This window comes from Mobula hypostoma, chromosome 11 (genome assembly GCF_963921235.1).
Source record: "Mobula hypostoma chromosome 11, sMobHyp1.1, whole genome shotgun sequence".
Lineage (NCBI taxonomy): Eukaryota > Metazoa > Chordata > Chondrichthyes > Myliobatiformes > Myliobatidae > Mobula > Mobula hypostoma.
In genome coordinates, this window is record NC_086107.1 from 56,637,992 (window position 1) to 56,654,498 (window position 16,507).

Below are 16,507 nucleotides of genomic sequence, written 5' to 3' on the forward strand. Positions count from 1 at the left end.
GCAAAAGAGAGGCAAGAGTGGATATTGGACAGTAGGAAAATGATGCTGGACAGGTAGTAATGAGGGCAAAGGAATGGTGGACAAACTTAATAAGTATTTTGCGTCAATCTTCAGTGTGGAAGCCACCAGCTGTACGCCAGAAATTTGAGAGTGTTAAGGGACAGAAGTGAGTGTAGTAGTTATTACTGAGGAGAAAATGCTTTGGAAGCTGAAAGGTCTGAAGGTAGATAAGTCACCTGGACCAGATGAACTACACCCCAGGGTTCTTAAAGATGTTCCTGAAGAGATTGTGGAGGCACTAGTATTGATCTTTAAAGAATCAGTAGAATTTGCAATGGTTTCAGAGGACTGGGGGAAGAGGGTGGAATCCATTATTAAGGATGTGGTTTCAGGATACTTGGAGGCACATGGTAAAATAGGCCAAAGTCATCATAGTTTCCTGAAAGGGAAATCTTGCCTGACAAACCTGTTGGAAATAACAGACAGGATAGACAAAGGAGCATCAGTGGATGCTGTTTACTTGAATTTTCAGAAGCCCTTCGTCAAGGTGCCACACACGAGGCTGCTTAACAAGATAAGAGCCTATGATATTACTGGAAAAAATACTAGCATGGATAGAAGCTTGGCTGACTGACAGGAGGGAAAGAGTGGGAATAAACAGGGCCTTTACTCGTTGGCTGTCAGTGGCTAGTGGTGTTCTGCAGGGCTCAGTGTTGGGGTCACTTCTTTTCATGTTATATGTCAATGATTTGAATGATGAAATTGATGGCTTTGTAGCAGAGTTTATGGATGATATAAGGATAGGTGGACGGGCAGGTAGTGTTAAGGAAGTGGGGAGTCTGCAGAAGTACTAGATGGAATATAGTGTAGGAAGTGTGTAGTCATGCACTTTAGTAGAAGGAATTTTCTAGTCCATTTTCTAAACAGGTAGACAATTCAAAAATCAGAGGTGCAAAGGGACTTGGGAGTCCTTGTGCAGGATTCCCTAAAGGTTACCTTACAGGTTGAGTCAGTGGTAAGGAAGGCAAGTGCAATGTTTGCATTCATTTCCGAAGACTAGTATAAAAGAGCAATGCTGTAATACTGAGGCTTTATAAAGCATGGGTCAGACTGCACCTGAAGTACTGTGAGCAGTATTGGGTCCTTTATCTAAGAAAAGATGTGCTAGAATTGGAAAGCTTCCAGAGGAGGTTCATGAGAATGATTCCAGGAATAGACTGAACACATGAGGAATGTTTGATGGCTCTGAGTCCTCTAGAGTTCAGAAGACTGAGGGGGGATCTCATTGACACCTACCAAATATTTAAACACTTGGATAGAGTGGATATAGACAGGATGATCCGTATAGTGGGGAAGTCCAGGACCAGAGGGCACAGCCTCAGAATAGAAGGACATCCACTTACAACAAAGATGAGGAGGAATTTCTTTAGTCAGAGGGTAGTGAATCTGTAGACTTCATTGCCATAGACAGCAGTTTATTAGGTATTTTTAAAGTGGAGATTGACAGGTTCTTGATTTGTCAAGGCATGTAAGGCATGAAAATGCCCAACGCAAGCCTGTCATGGTCTGAGTCGACATACCCTCCCCTTGATTCGTGAGGGCATCAAAGGTTACATGGAAAAGTCAGGAGAATGGTACTGAGAGATAATAGATCAGCCATGCTTGAATGGCAGAGCAGATTCGATGGGCTGAATAGTCTATTTCTGCTCTTGTGTCTTATAGCATGTAGATTTTACATGAGCCACTGGATACAGTAAAGGTGAGGAATCCTGGCTAATATTAACTTTCCCAGAGGTACATAAAAATCCTAATTCTTTTTGAGATCAACCTACATACAATATATGAAAGCTTGGGCATGGACTAGACAGCTCTGTCACGAAGGGTATATTGTGCTTCAGTTTGCTTTAATAAATTGGGAAGACTATTCCTTCCAGTCAGATGCTCATCTTCCTCAGCTGGTCCCAAGTGGAATGCAACAGAAGGATGTAAATGATAAATTTGTTCAGGTATTGCTTCCTTCAGGCCAACATAAATGACTTTCTAAAAGCTTGGAACCCAGAAAGATGCTACCATGTGATCAGTTCACTTTGAGTATTTGGGAAAACAACACCTACTGTCATCAGACGAGTCATCTTGTACTGGTTCTGGTGTTGAACAACTGCTCTCTGTGTTCTGCGATCTGTTGGGTATCGGAAGATCACTGTTTTTGCACCCAACACATTCCTGAACTTGGACCTACCAACAAAAAGCACTTGTCAGCAATTCATATACCTATTGTTAAATATGCTAAAAAGGTAGTGTAACTCATAACTGATCTGTATTTTTCATTAATAGTTATTGATCAAATTTTAAGTATACTTTGAGGAAGGATTAAAGAATGTGTAAACACAATAGAAGGATAATTCTATATTTTCTCTTACATCATGGATAAGAAATCCAAAAAGGAAGTCAGATTGATGGGATCAGAACAACTTTGAGCTTGATTTAAGTACCTATACCATATAACCATATAACAATTACAGCACAGAAACAGGCCAACTAGGCCCTTCTAGTCCATGCCAAACTCTTACTCTCACCTAGTCCCACTGACCTGCACTCAGCCCGTAACTCTCCATTCCTTTCCTGTCCATATAGCTATCCAATTTAACTTTAAATGACAACATCGAACCTGCCTCAACCACTTCTGCTGGAAGCTCGTTCCACACAGCTACCACTCTCTGAGTAAAGAAGTTCCCCCTCATGTTACCCCTAAACTTCTGCCCCCTAACTCTCAACTCATGCCCTCTTGTTTGAATCTCCCCCATTCTCAATGGAAAAAGGCTATCCACGTCAACTCTATCTATCCCCCTCATAATTTTAAATACCTCTATCAAGTCCCCCCTCAACCTTCAATGCTCCAAAGAATAAAGACCCAACTTGTTCAACCTTTCTCTGTAACTTAGGAGATGAAACCCAGGTAACATTCTAGTAAATCTTCTCTGTACTCTCTCTATTTTGTTGACATCTTTCCTATAATTCAGTGACCAGCACTGTACACAATACTCCAAATTTGGCCTTATCAATGCCTTGTACAATTTCAACATTACATCCCAACTCCTATACTCAATGCTGTGATTTATAAAGGCCAGCATTCCAAAAGCTTTCTTCACCACCCTATCCACATGAGATTTCACCTTCAGGGAATTATGCACCATTATTCCTAGATCCCGCTGTTCTACTGCATTCTTCAATGCCCTACCATTTACCATGTATGTCCTATTTTGATTAGTCCTACCAAAATGTAGCACCTCATTTTTATCAGCATTAAACTCCCATCTGTTACCTTTCAGCCCACTCTTCTAACTGGCCTAAATCTCTCTGCGAGCTTTGAAAACCTACTTCATTATCCACAACTCCACCTATCTTAGTATCATCTGCATATTTACTAATCCAATTGTGATTGTATGTCACATTTACCCTTCTTCAGCTCACTGCAGATAACCACCCCCCCCGTCCATGGAAAACTTACCTCTCAGAACTTTAAATTTATCCCTTCTCACCTAAAACCTCTGCTTTCTAGTTCCAGATTGTCCTGCCCATAGAAGATTACTCTTGGCATTCAATCCTGCCCATCATGATTTCATAAAGCTTTAATATGAACCCTCAGCCTCCAAACTTCCAATGAGAATAAACCCAGAATAACCAACCTCTCCTTAATATTACGGCTCTCTGTTCCTAGCAACTTCTTGGTGAATCCTTTTTGCACTCCTCTATTGCTATCACATTGAACCTATAAGTGTGGTGACCAGAACTGTCTGCAGTACTCCAAATATTTTTAATAATGACCTGTTGCCCAATTTGACTTCTGGTGCCGTTGCTGTTCAGTGACTTTGCTGTCAGTAATTTGTGTCGGACTCTTGTCTGCACAATTCCATCTTTCTCAAACTGGATGATATCATTTGCTGTGTCCCAGGGACAGGTACTACAAGGAAGAAAAGAAAGAACCAGGTTTATTATCATTGACTTATATGATGTGAAATTGGTTATTTTGCAGCAGCAGCACAATGTAAAGACATTAGAACTCACTATAAATGACAAAATTAATAAACAGTGCAAAAATAAAGAAATAATGAGGTAGTGTTAATGGACTTTTCAGAAATTTGATGGCAGAGGGGAAGAAACAGTTTCTGAATCATTGAGTGTGGGTCTTCACACTTCTGTACCTCCTCCCTGATGTTGGTAATGAGAAGAGGGTCTATCCCAGATGATGAGACTCCTTAGTGATGGACCAGAAATATCACATGTGGTCTAATTTTCTATGACAGTAAACAGTGTATTTCCACAAATGTTTATGACATTCAACTCTGAGTATTTGAATGGTAGGGATTATTTGTTAGGGAATTTGCACTGGACAGTAATTTGAAATGTCCATTATAAATATACAAGGACGTGTCAGATAAGTGGTACATACTCAGTGAACTTGTATTTCCATTTCTTTGTTGCTTCGTCCTGTTGGAAGAGTCTTGGCACCCAATCCTGACATTGTTCTTTACGCTCTTTGGCAGTTTTGCGTTGTGCTTCCTCCAGAATAAACTTCTCCTGTGTAGCCTGTTCCTGATCATGGTTCTTTATTGCTCTGGTCACCCTCTGCCAGAGCCTAGGAAAATAGCAGAACAGATTAAAATTCCTTCTGTAGTGCTGCATTCGTACCTACCCAATGAATACAGCAACATGCCAAGTCCTGGCTGCAAAATTAAACTCATTCACGCAGGGGCAAAAACAGAGCTGCAAATGCTGGAAATTTTAAATAAAACTGGAAATGCTTAGCAGGCCAGGTAGCCCATGTAAAGGAAGAAACAGATCGGTGACATTTTATGCAATACATTGACAGCGCTGTCAATTGTTACTTTACTGATACTTTTGTTCTCACACCCTCCCTTCCCACCCATAGCTATGAAAGTTCACTTCTCTCCATCGTCCTTCCCAACAGCCTCCACAGTTCAATACGTGTTTACTGCTACTGGCAGTGTGATACTACCTTTGCTTCCCTACCAGCATTCTGTAGGATCTATTTCTTGCATGAGTTTGATTCACTTACGTTTGGTACATTTAAGTAAACTGCATTCTGTGCTCCTCTGCATTGGGGTAAACAAATGTAAATCGGGTGTCAGCTCTGTTTAGTTCACCAGACAACTCTGAGCTTCCAGCTGCCTATCAGCTACCCATCCCACTTCCACTCTTACCTCTCAGACTTTGATGCCTTACACTTTTCGAATAACCCCGAAGTAAGCTCGATGAACGTCATGTCATCATTCTGACTGACGAGGCAAGTGACTGGCCTTGGGATTGAATTCAACAACTTTAGACAATCAGTCTTTCTAATTTATATCAGAACTGGTGAGTTCTGATAAAATGTCATCATTTTGTAATATTAACTCAACATTTTTGTCTCTACAAGTGTTGCCTGATCTGTTGAGTACTTGTAGCATTCCCCTTTAGTTTCACTTTTGCAGTAACTATGGTATTTTGCACCTCACTGAAACAATTCATTTTTTTCTCTGCCCTTGTTTATTGCTTTCCACTTGCATTTTGTCAGTCAGATGATGCAATCATCATTGACTTTATCACTCAGTTGGCAACATTTGTGCCATTCACTCTTTCTTGGTCTCCACTCTTCAGAGACATTCCTTTTATTCAATCCCCTTTTCTCTGCAATTTAAAACCCATTTTATCAAGACTGAGGAAAAATTGAAAATCAGAGAACATCAAGCTGAAACATTAATTTTGGTTTGGCATCCATAGATGCTGCCTGATCAGACAGGTACTTCCATCATGTTGGTATCTATTATCTTTGCAGTCATGAAACGGGTTTTGCTAATAAACCCAATATTTACCAGCCACCTGTCTCCTTGAAAGTATCAATTACTTGCCACCGTAAACCTTCTGCTTCATAGTCATAGTGATATATTATTGATCTGGGGGAAATTGGTTTTCGTTACAGTTGCACCATAAATAATTAAATAGTAATATGAAAATTATGCCAGGAAATAAGTCCAGGACCAGCCTATTGGCCCAGGTGTCTGACCCTCCAAGGAAGGAGTTGTAAAGTTTGATGGCCACAGGCGGGAATGACTTCCTATGACGCTCTGTGTTGCATCTCGTTGGAATGAGTCTCTGGCTGAATGTACTCCTGTGCCCAACCAGTACATTATGTAGTGGATGGGAGACATTGTCCAAGATTGCATGCAACTTGGACAGCATCCTCTTTTCAGACACCACTGTCAGAAAGTCCAGTTCCATCCCCACAACATCACTGGCCTTACGAATGAGTTTGTTGATTCTGTTGGTGTCTGCTACCCTCAGCCTGCTGCCCCAGCACACAACAGCAAACATGATCGCACTGGCCACCACAGACTCATAGAACATCCTCAGCATCGTCCGGCAGATGTCAAAGGACCTCAGTCTCCTCAGGAAATAGAGACGGCTCTGACCCTTCTTGTAGACAGCCTCAGTGTTCTTTGACCAGTCCAGTTTATTTTCAATTCGTATCCCCAGGTATTTGTAATCCTCCACCATGTCCACACTGACCCCCTGGATGGAAACAGGGGTCACCAGTACCTTAGCTCTCCTCAGGTTTACCACCAGCTCCTTAGTCTTTTTCACATTAAGCTGCAGATAATTCTGCTCACACCGTGTGACAAAGTTTCCTACCGTAGCCCTGTACTCAGCCTCGTCTCCCTTGCTGATGCATCCAACTATGGCAGAGTCATCAGAAAACTTCTGAAGATGACAAGACTCTATGGTACTTCCAGCAGTAAGCTGTGGGAGTTTGCCACAATGAAAATTGTGGCAGTGTCTAAGGTATTGATTTTCAAATACAGTGGATTGTGGTTAATTGGGCCATTGGTTAATCGAAGCATTTGGGACACCAATTAAAGAACAAAAACTAATTGAGAAAATAGCTGGGATTCCCTTCATTTATTTGAGACTCTACACCGCTTAATTGTGACAGGAGACTGTTGCTGAAGTTTCTAACTAGTGTCAGTCATGGCATTTGTGTGGCCATTAAACACTAAACGTACTTAGAGTGAACAGTTTTTAAATAAAGCTAGTTTTGTGTTTCAAAAGCAGTGATTTTTATTACTGCTAATTGGTGAGAAATAAGCAGTAAGACAACTCAGAACCGTTTTGGTCACTGCAGTTTCGAGCGTTCAGGCTTGGAGGTGCCAGAAATAGCTGGGAGTGAAAATGAAATGATTTCACTACTTCAACAAGTTAGGAACTATGAAGAATTTGAAGGTATCAACAATCATCTTGCATTTTACAATGAAAATGAAGATTTGGATGGTGTTCTTGTCGAAAGCATTGTATGAAGGCTGTCCGTTATCTGCAGTAGTTGTCTGCACTAATTTTGTTCATTTACAATCAATCTAAAGAACATGGCAACGTACGCTGGATGAATTCCTCCATGGTTAACTATTAGTAGCTAATTAATACACAGTTTTATAGTGCTGCAGTAGTATTTTTAGTTCCAAATTGTTCTGTATTTCATTTGAACATGAAATTTATTACTCAGTTAAATTGTAGTTTGTCGTTTTGATACATTTTTAACTATTTCCATTAAACTTCAGTTAATTAGGGCAGCTGCCTAACTGGACCAAACTGTACAGATCCCGAAGTGTCCCAGCTAACCAGAATCCACTGTAGTCATTTCTTTAATGAACCGGAGGCTGTTCTGGTGTATTGAATGCAGTGGTGAATTTTGTCATTGCCAAGAGGTGGCTCCTGCGATGCGAGAAGTGGTCTACTTTTTCCAAGTCTTCATTAAGAACGTATTGATGGCAGGCCTGACCCATGTTTCTGAATGCCAGCACTCGCTGTACACCTGGCCCACATTCCCAATCTTCAGCACTTAAAGTAAATACAATTTCACTCAAAAATAGTGCCTGTTACAGACTATAATCAATATTTTAGCAATGGCTTATTCTACGTTATAATGAATAAACCATGATCAGGTCAGATCAGATCAGATTAAATTCTAAGGCAACTGGGCAGCTCCCAGTACCAAACATCTCAGTGGACATCTGCTCATCTAGGACAGGATTAAGTATAACTGTAAGAGCAAACTTAAACACACATACTCACAGTTCATGCTCATCTCAACTCTCAGAAACATTCCAACTATTTCACTCAACTGATTGCTTTCAAATCCAATGGATACTAATCCATTCAGTAAACAAAGATATTTTGACCAGTTAATCTGCGTCTTGTGTGGTTGTAAAAAAGAATGTTGCTCCAAACACTAGAAATGTACACCAGAATAGATAAAAAAAATCCTCATAGTTAATATCATCTCAAGGAAGCTACCTGAGTATCACAACATCTCTAAGCTTGGATTAGGTCTTAAATTCACAACTTTATCACTCAATGTTAAGATGAAGCTGAACTGATATAAACTTCAAAATGATACTGATTTGATACTGTGGGTTCAGACTAGCTGAACGATTCTAGTGTTACAAAATGAAAGGTAGAAGTGAGTTCCTGCAGCTAATGTACAGAACTCACTTTATAATTTCTTTGGCAAACTCACCTTGTAGCAACTACGTCTCTTGCTTTATTTAAAGCTTTGCTGTTATTTGTTTCTTGTCTGACATACCTTTCAGACTCAAATTCACCCTGCTCCTCCAACCACACAATATGACGGACTAGACGCTCTTTCCGAATCTCACTTGTGACATTCCAGAATGTAACAGGTATTCCAGTTTTTTTCTCCTGAATAAAAACCTCCCGATCCTGTTGCAGAGAAGGAAAACACTGACTAATGTGGAAAGGTTTGATTTCAGATTTTATGTTCTTTCTATTCCATCAATGTTTTTATTATTAACTAGAAAACTGTTTGCCTCAATTTACTTTTCTTATGAAAGTAAGGGAACTTACAGAATATATTAAGCATCTTGTACATGGATTACACATAGGGAAGAAAATGTTAAATACTGATCCAATAACTAGATATAGAGCAATTTCACATCAAGAACTAAGTGATGAAGTAGATACAGAATTGGTTTGATGCAACTAAAGATCTTTCTAACAATCCCATCAGGAAAGTCCAGTTTACGTATGGTACATGTTGGTCAAAAAATTAGACCCACTAAACACTTCACCAATGGTTAGCTCCAGTCACAACCTGTTACTTCTTATTTTCCCCTTCGGCATTCTCAAGTCAATCTAGTATCCAATTTCAGTACATATTAGGAGACTTGTGTTGCAGCTGTCACATGACTACCTCAAACTAAATGAACATTGGGCAACTCATTTCATATTGAACCCAAAAGGCCAACGAACTTTTAAGCGATTGGTCTCATTTGAGCGGAGTTGATACTAGTGTCTTTTGGGGGAAAGTGAAGGAACAGTCAAGATTATGATGCAGTCTGTCTCAGTTGAGTGATAATTGAGTAAATAAGCCTCATACAAATGTAGATATGTGAGAGACTTGTTCTATAGCTGTGGGATTCCTGTAAACAGAAGCTATAAAGTAAATTGTTGGTCTTAAAATGATCTATTGTGGTAATAAGCTAAATTGACTGGAAGATCCCCAGTCAGTGTGCTGAATTAGCTGACTTCTTCAGGACTTCAACTAGCATACCACAAGTTGATTCAGTGGTGAGCATGCAAACATATGATTGAGAGTCCTACAGCACAGGAACATGCCTCTCAGCCCATTATGTCCACACAACCATCAAACGCCCAGACTAATCATATTGACCAGCACTGTGAATGAGGGCTCAACATAGCACTAATCTCATCTGTGATGCTTCAACATTTCAGTATTGTGATGACACAAACCACCCAGTTTCACAGTGGAAGAAATGCTCGTTGAGAAGGTGCTGAAGATGGACGGGGAAATTTGGATGAACAGAAAAGCCACTCAAAAGCAAAGAATTGATTTCAAAATCAGGTTCAGTGTTAATGTAGGAACTTACCCAGTGCCCTTGCAGCGTGGCCTGTACCTCCTCACACAGTGATATCTTCCCTGTAATTTGATTCACGTTGTCATTGCCTCCTAGGAAAGGCTGCCAGCAAATGTGAAATGATTACTACTGGAAATACACAACTCTGTGAAGCTTATCTTGATGTATCAGAATAAACCAAATCCTATGATATAATGAGTTCAGAAGCACAGGAGAGCTTTAGAAGTTTCTGAACAGCAACCAAACTATTTACAAGTGCACTGGGACACAGAAGGTGGATACGTGCAAATATTTCATAGGTGATAACCAGTTGTTAAAAAAAATTATTTCACTGAATTGCTCGAGTGACAATAAAGGATGCTCTATAAAAAACAACTGATTTCTGAGAGATTTACCACCCGAAGCAGATTTAATCCACTGCATCTCGACTTATCAAGTCAGTTACATATAGACACTTCTGTTTGTAATCACACCAATATAATTGTGCAGAAGCAGTAGGCAAGATCTTCTTTACCTTCAGTTTGAACTCGAGTTCTGCCTTGTACTGGGTTGTTTCACACTCAATGGTTATCTTCCCACCCATTTCCAGGGTCGGTGTTCCATACAATAGCCCTACAACAAAGAATCAATGGTGCCAATATTATGGTAGATACAGACTGAAAGTAATGCTAACTTAAGATGTCTCTGGCAGCTCGTGCATTGCACAAGGCCTATAATATAGAGAACGTAACCTCTTATCTACTGCAATGATATAAATATAGTCATTATTCAAAATATATAAAAAATATGTAGCAGTATGAGATCAGAGGGTGTATAAGATGTGTAAAAACATCATAATTTTTTTCCAAGGCTGTAAACTGTGCACAGCCTTTACCAGTGTAGTCAGGTTTAGGAAAGAATTAACCAATATCATTGTCTGAATGAATAACAAAATGACAGTGGGACAAAACACAATACAAGTGCACGCACACATACATAAATGCACAGAGCAGAAACACAAGCAACACAGCCCAACCAGTGTTTATGCTTTTTGCTTCCCACTGATAGTGTAAGTCTACTTTCTCTTTTTCCCTCATTCTGGTACAGGGGGCAGGGTTTCAGATTTCTGGATCGTTCGGATCTCTTCTAGAAAGAGGACAGATCACACGTGAACCCGAGGGTGACCGATATCCTCACGGGCAGGTTTTCTAGAGCTGTTCGGGAGGGTTTAAACTAATTTGGCAGGGGAATGGGAACCAGAGTGATAGGACTGAGGATGGAGCAGTTGGTAAACAACTAGGTGCAGTGTGTAGTGAGACTGAGGAAGGACAGGCAGATGATAGGGCAAAATTGCAGTCAGTGGGATGAGCTGAAGTGTAACATAGGGGCAAAATTGAAAAGGCAATGAAAATAGGACTGAAGGTGTTATATACTAATCCACATAGTATACAGAATAAGGTAGATGATCTTGTAGCACAGCTAGAGATTGGCAGGTATAATGTTGTGGGCATCACTGACTTGTGCCTGAAAGAAGATCATGGTTGGGAGCTTAACATCCAAGGATAGACACTGAGTTGACAGGACAGGCAGGTAGGCAAAGGGGGTGGAGTGGCTCTATTAGTAAATGTGGTGATAGGCATGGGTGATTTCAATATTCAGGTAGTTTGGGAAAATTAGGTTAGGACTGGATTCAAAATGAGGGAATTTGTAGAATGTGTACGAGATAGCTTTTTAGAGCAGCTTGTGGTTGAGCCCACTCGGGGAATGACAATTCTGGTTCGGGTGTTATATAATGACCCAAGTTTGATTAGGCAGCTTAAGGTAAAGGAAGCCTTTATACATAAGAACATAAGAAATAGGAGCAGGGGTAGGCCATCTGGCCCATCGAGCCTGCCCTGCCATTCAATAAGATCATGGCTGATATGTTCATAAACTAGCTCCATCTACCTGCCTTTCCCCCATAACCCTTAATTCCCCTACTACGTAAAAATCTATCTAACTGTATCTTATATATATTTAGTGAAGAAGCCTCAACTGCTTCCCTGGGCAGACAATTCCACAGAATCACCACTCTCTGGGAAAAACATTTTCTCCTCATCTCCATCCTAAATCTTCTCCCCTGAATCTTGAGGCAATGTCCCCTAGTTCTGGTCTCACCTACCAATGGAAACAACTTTCCTACTTCTATCTTATCTATCCCTTTCAAAATTTTGTATGTTTCTATAAGATCCCCTCTCATTCTTCTGAATTCCAGAGAGTATAGTCCCAGGCAACTCAATCTCTCCTCATGGATTAACCCCTTCATCTCTGGAATCATCCTGGTGAACCTCCTCTGCACTGCCTCCAAAGCCAGTATATCCTACCTCAAGTATGGAGACGAGAACTGCACACAGTACTCCAGGTGTGGCCTCACCACTACCCTGTATAGTTGCAGCATGACCTTCCTGCTCTTGAGTTCGATCCCTCTAGCAATGAAGGCCAACATTCCATTTGCCTTCTTAATAACCTGTTGTACCTGCAAGCCAACTTTTTGTGATTCATGAACAAGCACTCCCAAGTCCCTCTGCACAACAGCATGCTGCAATCTTTCACCATTTAAATAATAATCTGCTCTTCTACTATTCCTTTCAAAGTGGACGATCTCGCATTTACCAATGTTGTATTCCATCTGCCAGACCTTGGCGCACTCACTTAACCTATCTATATCCCTTTGCAGACTCTCCACATCCTCTGTACAATTTGCTTTTCCACTCAGTTTATACTTTATTGTCGCCAAACAATTGGTACTAGAACGTACAATCATCACAGCAATATTTGATTCTGTGCTTCACACTCCCTGGATTACAAATATTAAATATTAAAGATATTAAAAATGGGTAAAATGAGTAAATATTAAACATTTAAATTATAAATCATAAATAGAAAATAGAAAAATGGGAAGTAAGGTAGTGCAAAAAAACCCGAGAGGCAGGTCCGGATATTTGGAGGGTATGGCCCAGATCCGGGTCAGGATCCATTCAGCAGTCTTATCACAGTTGGAAAGAAGCTGTTCCCAAATCTGGCCGTACAAGTCTTCAAGTTCCTGAACCTTCTCCTGGAGGGAAGAGGGATGAAAAGTCTGTTGGCTGGGTGGGTCGTGTCCTTGATTATCCTGGCAGCACTGCTCCGACAGCGTACGGTGTAAAGTGAGTCCACGGATGGAAGATTGGTTTGTGTGATGTTCTGCGCCGTGTTCACGATCTTCTGCAGCTTCTTTCAGTCTTGGACAGGACAACTTCCATACCAGGTTGTGATGCACCCTAGAAGAATGCTTTCTACGGTGCATCTATAAAAATTATTGAGGGTTTTAGAGGACAGGCTGAATTTCTTTAGTTTTCTCAGGAAGTAAAGGCGCTGTTGGGCCTTCTTGGCAGTGAACTCTGCTTGGTTGGACCAAGTCAGGTCATTTGTGATATTGACCCTGAGGAACTTAAAGCTTTTGACCTGTTCCACTTGCGCACCACCGATGTAAATGGGGTCGTGCGGTCTGCTACTCCTTCTGAAGTCAACAACCAATTCCTTCGTCTTGCTGACATTAAGGGATAGGTTATTGTCTTTGCACCATGCCACCAGGTTCTTAATTTCCTCTCTGTACTCAAACTCATCATTACCCGAGATACAGCCTATAATTGTTGTGTCATCAGCAAACTTATATATTGAGTTTGATGGAAACTTGGCTACACAATCATGCTCAATATATAGGTTTGCTGATGACACAACAATTTAGTGTCATCAGCAAATTTTGCTACGCTACACGCAGTCCCCTCTTCCAAATCATCAATGTAAATGGTAAACAGCTGCACGCCCAGCACTGAGCCCTGCGGCACCCCACTAACCACAGACTGCCAACCAGAGAAACACCCATTTATACCAACTCTCTGCCTTCTATTGGTTAACCAATCCTCTATCCATGCCAATACACTTCCTCCAACTCCATGCATCCGTATCTTATTTATAAATCTCTTGTGCAGCACCTTATCGAACGCCTTCTGGAAATCCATGTATACGACATCCACCTCTTCCCCTCTATCCTCTGCACCCATTATGTCCTCAAAGAACTCCAGTAAGTTTGTCAAACAGGACCCACCCTTTCTGAATCCATGTTGCGTCTGTCTAATGGAACCCCTCCTTTCTAAATGTTTTGTTATTTCTTCCTTAATGACAACTTCAAGCATCTTCCCGACTACAGATGTTAAGCTAACTGGCCTAAAGTTGCCCGTCTTTTGCCTACATCCTTTGTGATAGAATTTACACTGCAGTTTGAAAAGGAGAAGCTAAAATTGAATGTAGCAGTATTACAGTTGAGTAAAGGGAATTACAGGGGCATGAGAGAGGAGCTGGCCAAAGTTGATTGAAAGGGGAAACTAGCAGGGATGATGGTAGGACAGGAAAGTTTGGAGTTTCTGGAAGCAATTCAGAAGGTGCAGGAAAGACACATCCCAAACATGAAGAAGTATTCTAAGGGGAGGATGAAGCAACTGTGGCTGACGAGGGAACTCAGCGACAGCATAAAAGCAAAAGAGAGGGCATATAATAGCAAACATTTGTGGAAGGGTAGAGGATTTGGAAGTTTGGAAAAACAACCGATGGCAACTAAAAAGAGCCTTTAAGAGAGAAGAGATGAAATATGAAGGTAAGCTAGCCAATAATATCAAAGAGATACAAGAAGTTGTTCCAGGTATATAAAGAGTAAAAGAGAGACAAAAATGGATATTGGACCACTGGAAAATGATGCTGGAGAGGTGGTAATAGGGAACTTGAATATTGAAAGACCTAGATAGAGTGGATGTGGAGAGGATGTTTCCTATAGTGGGGGAGTCTCAGACCAGAGGACACAGCCTCAGAATAGAGGGACATCCATTTAGAACAGAGATGAGGAATTTTTTAGCCAGTGGGTTGTGAATCTGTGGAATTCATTGCCACAGACAGCTGTGCAGGCCAAGTCAATGAGTATATTTAAAGTGGAGGTTAATAGGTTCTTAATTAATCAGGGCATCAAAGGTTATGAAGAGAAGGTAGAAGAATGGAGCTAAGAGGGACAATGAATTGGCCATGATGGAATGGCAGAACAGAGTCAATGGGTCGAATGGCCTAATTTTGCTCCTGTGACTTATAGTCTTTTTCTAGCTTCCCTTTATGTGCGTGTGAAGGAAACAATCAAAATGCACGTAAACAATTTTATTTTTATAGTGCTCCTTCAAAAATTTATTTTGGAACACTTTACAAGTGAATAGCAAAAATAAATAGCAGATGACCCAAGTTAGCAATTTAAGAGCAAGGCCTTGTGGAGATAATTGAGAGTCAAGATAGAGGATCAAGACAGAAAATCTGAGTCTAGAATCTATAGACAATGTGGCTAAAAGAAACAACCCGTGATGGTACTAAAAGCGGGGGGAAGAAGGTGCACCAGTAGTAGTTTTAGCTTATACAAGTTTTTGTGTCAAAAAGATGGAGGAAATAGCTGGCGACAAGTGTATGACAAGATGTATTTCTTTATACTGTAAGTGAGCAATGGTCAACAAAAAACTGTCAGAAAAAAAAATGAAATCGAAAATGCTGCCAGAATGTTCTAAAGACTGTAATGGAAGCATATCATGGTTGGCGTTCAAGAAGAGCAACTTCAAGATCTCAGTCCTAAATAACACTGCTGACCCAAACTTAAAAAGGACAAAAATGCCCAGCAACAGATCTATACCTTTACAGTGCGCATATGGCATGGTGATGGTATAATCTTCATTTCTAGTGAGAAACCGAAGTTGTGCTTGCCCGTCCAATATGGCAGAAAGTGAGTTCCCTGCGGGGGAGATAAAATAAATCTTGGATAAAGCAGCACTTAAGTCTGTATGATTTAAACTGAACCTCAACTGCAGTGAAACAATGCATCACACTGCAGCATTTTGTCAAGACCTTTACATAATTTAGTATCCTATTTGACAATAATATGCTCGAGCTTTCAAAACCTTCAAGTAAACAATCAATCAGAGTGGGAGCCTTTCGCTAGTGGTCATTGGAAGGTTTTACATTTGAGATCTGTGGTGTCAGCATCAGAGCATGAACATTAAAAATGAAAACAAATTAAATATGTTTCTACACTGGGAAAGAAAGTTTTCCATTTTATAGCACCTGTCACAACTTCTGGATATCTCCAATATAATTTATAGCCAACGAAGTAAAACTAAGTGGCCAAAATGTTCATCCCCATGTTCATAAGCATTACTGTAAATTAACTTTTCCCTCTTTTCTGTGATTGCCTACTAATAACTTGAATGCACTTCCAAGAGATAATTCCATAATTCCACGCTTTCTGACAGGACTAAGGTTTTGAGAATTGGATCTATTTTAACATTCTGATCTGCATTTCCTTCACGATCTACTTCTTTAATATCCTTACAGTCAATAATGAAAATAAGTTTTCCCCTATTGTGACTGAGACTGTTGCGTTCTGGTTAACCACTAATACCATCAACCACCCCTAATGCCTAGTAAGCACTCCAAGTAACCTGGCAAAGACGGCTTTCCCTAACCCTTCTCCCTTATGCTTC

The 16,507-nt window shown here is 40.5% G+C and overlaps 1 protein-coding gene across 2 annotated transcripts in view; it reads right to left on the reverse strand.

The window, feature by feature from the left end:
• LOC134353771 (oxysterol-binding protein-related protein 5-like) overlaps window positions 1-16,507 on the reverse strand; it is a 139,604-nt gene that overhangs the window by 11,094 nt on the left and 112,003 nt on the right. For both annotated transcript variants that reach the window (XM_063062125.1, XM_063062126.1), the window contains exons 14-20: window positions 15,661-15,759; window positions 10,462-10,559; window positions 9,960-10,049; window positions 8,636-8,772; window positions 4,451-4,636; window positions 3,826-3,961; window positions 2,115-2,235 (exon numbers count right to left, since the gene is read on the reverse strand). In XM_063062125.1, coding sequence (XP_062918195.1) covers window positions 2,115-2,235; window positions 3,826-3,961; window positions 4,451-4,636; window positions 8,636-8,772; window positions 9,960-10,049; window positions 10,462-10,559; window positions 15,661-15,759 — 867 coding nt within the window. The remainder of the gene's footprint in view (window positions 1-2,114; window positions 2,236-3,825; window positions 3,962-4,450; window positions 4,637-8,635; window positions 8,773-9,959; window positions 10,050-10,461; window positions 10,560-15,660; window positions 15,760-16,507) is intronic.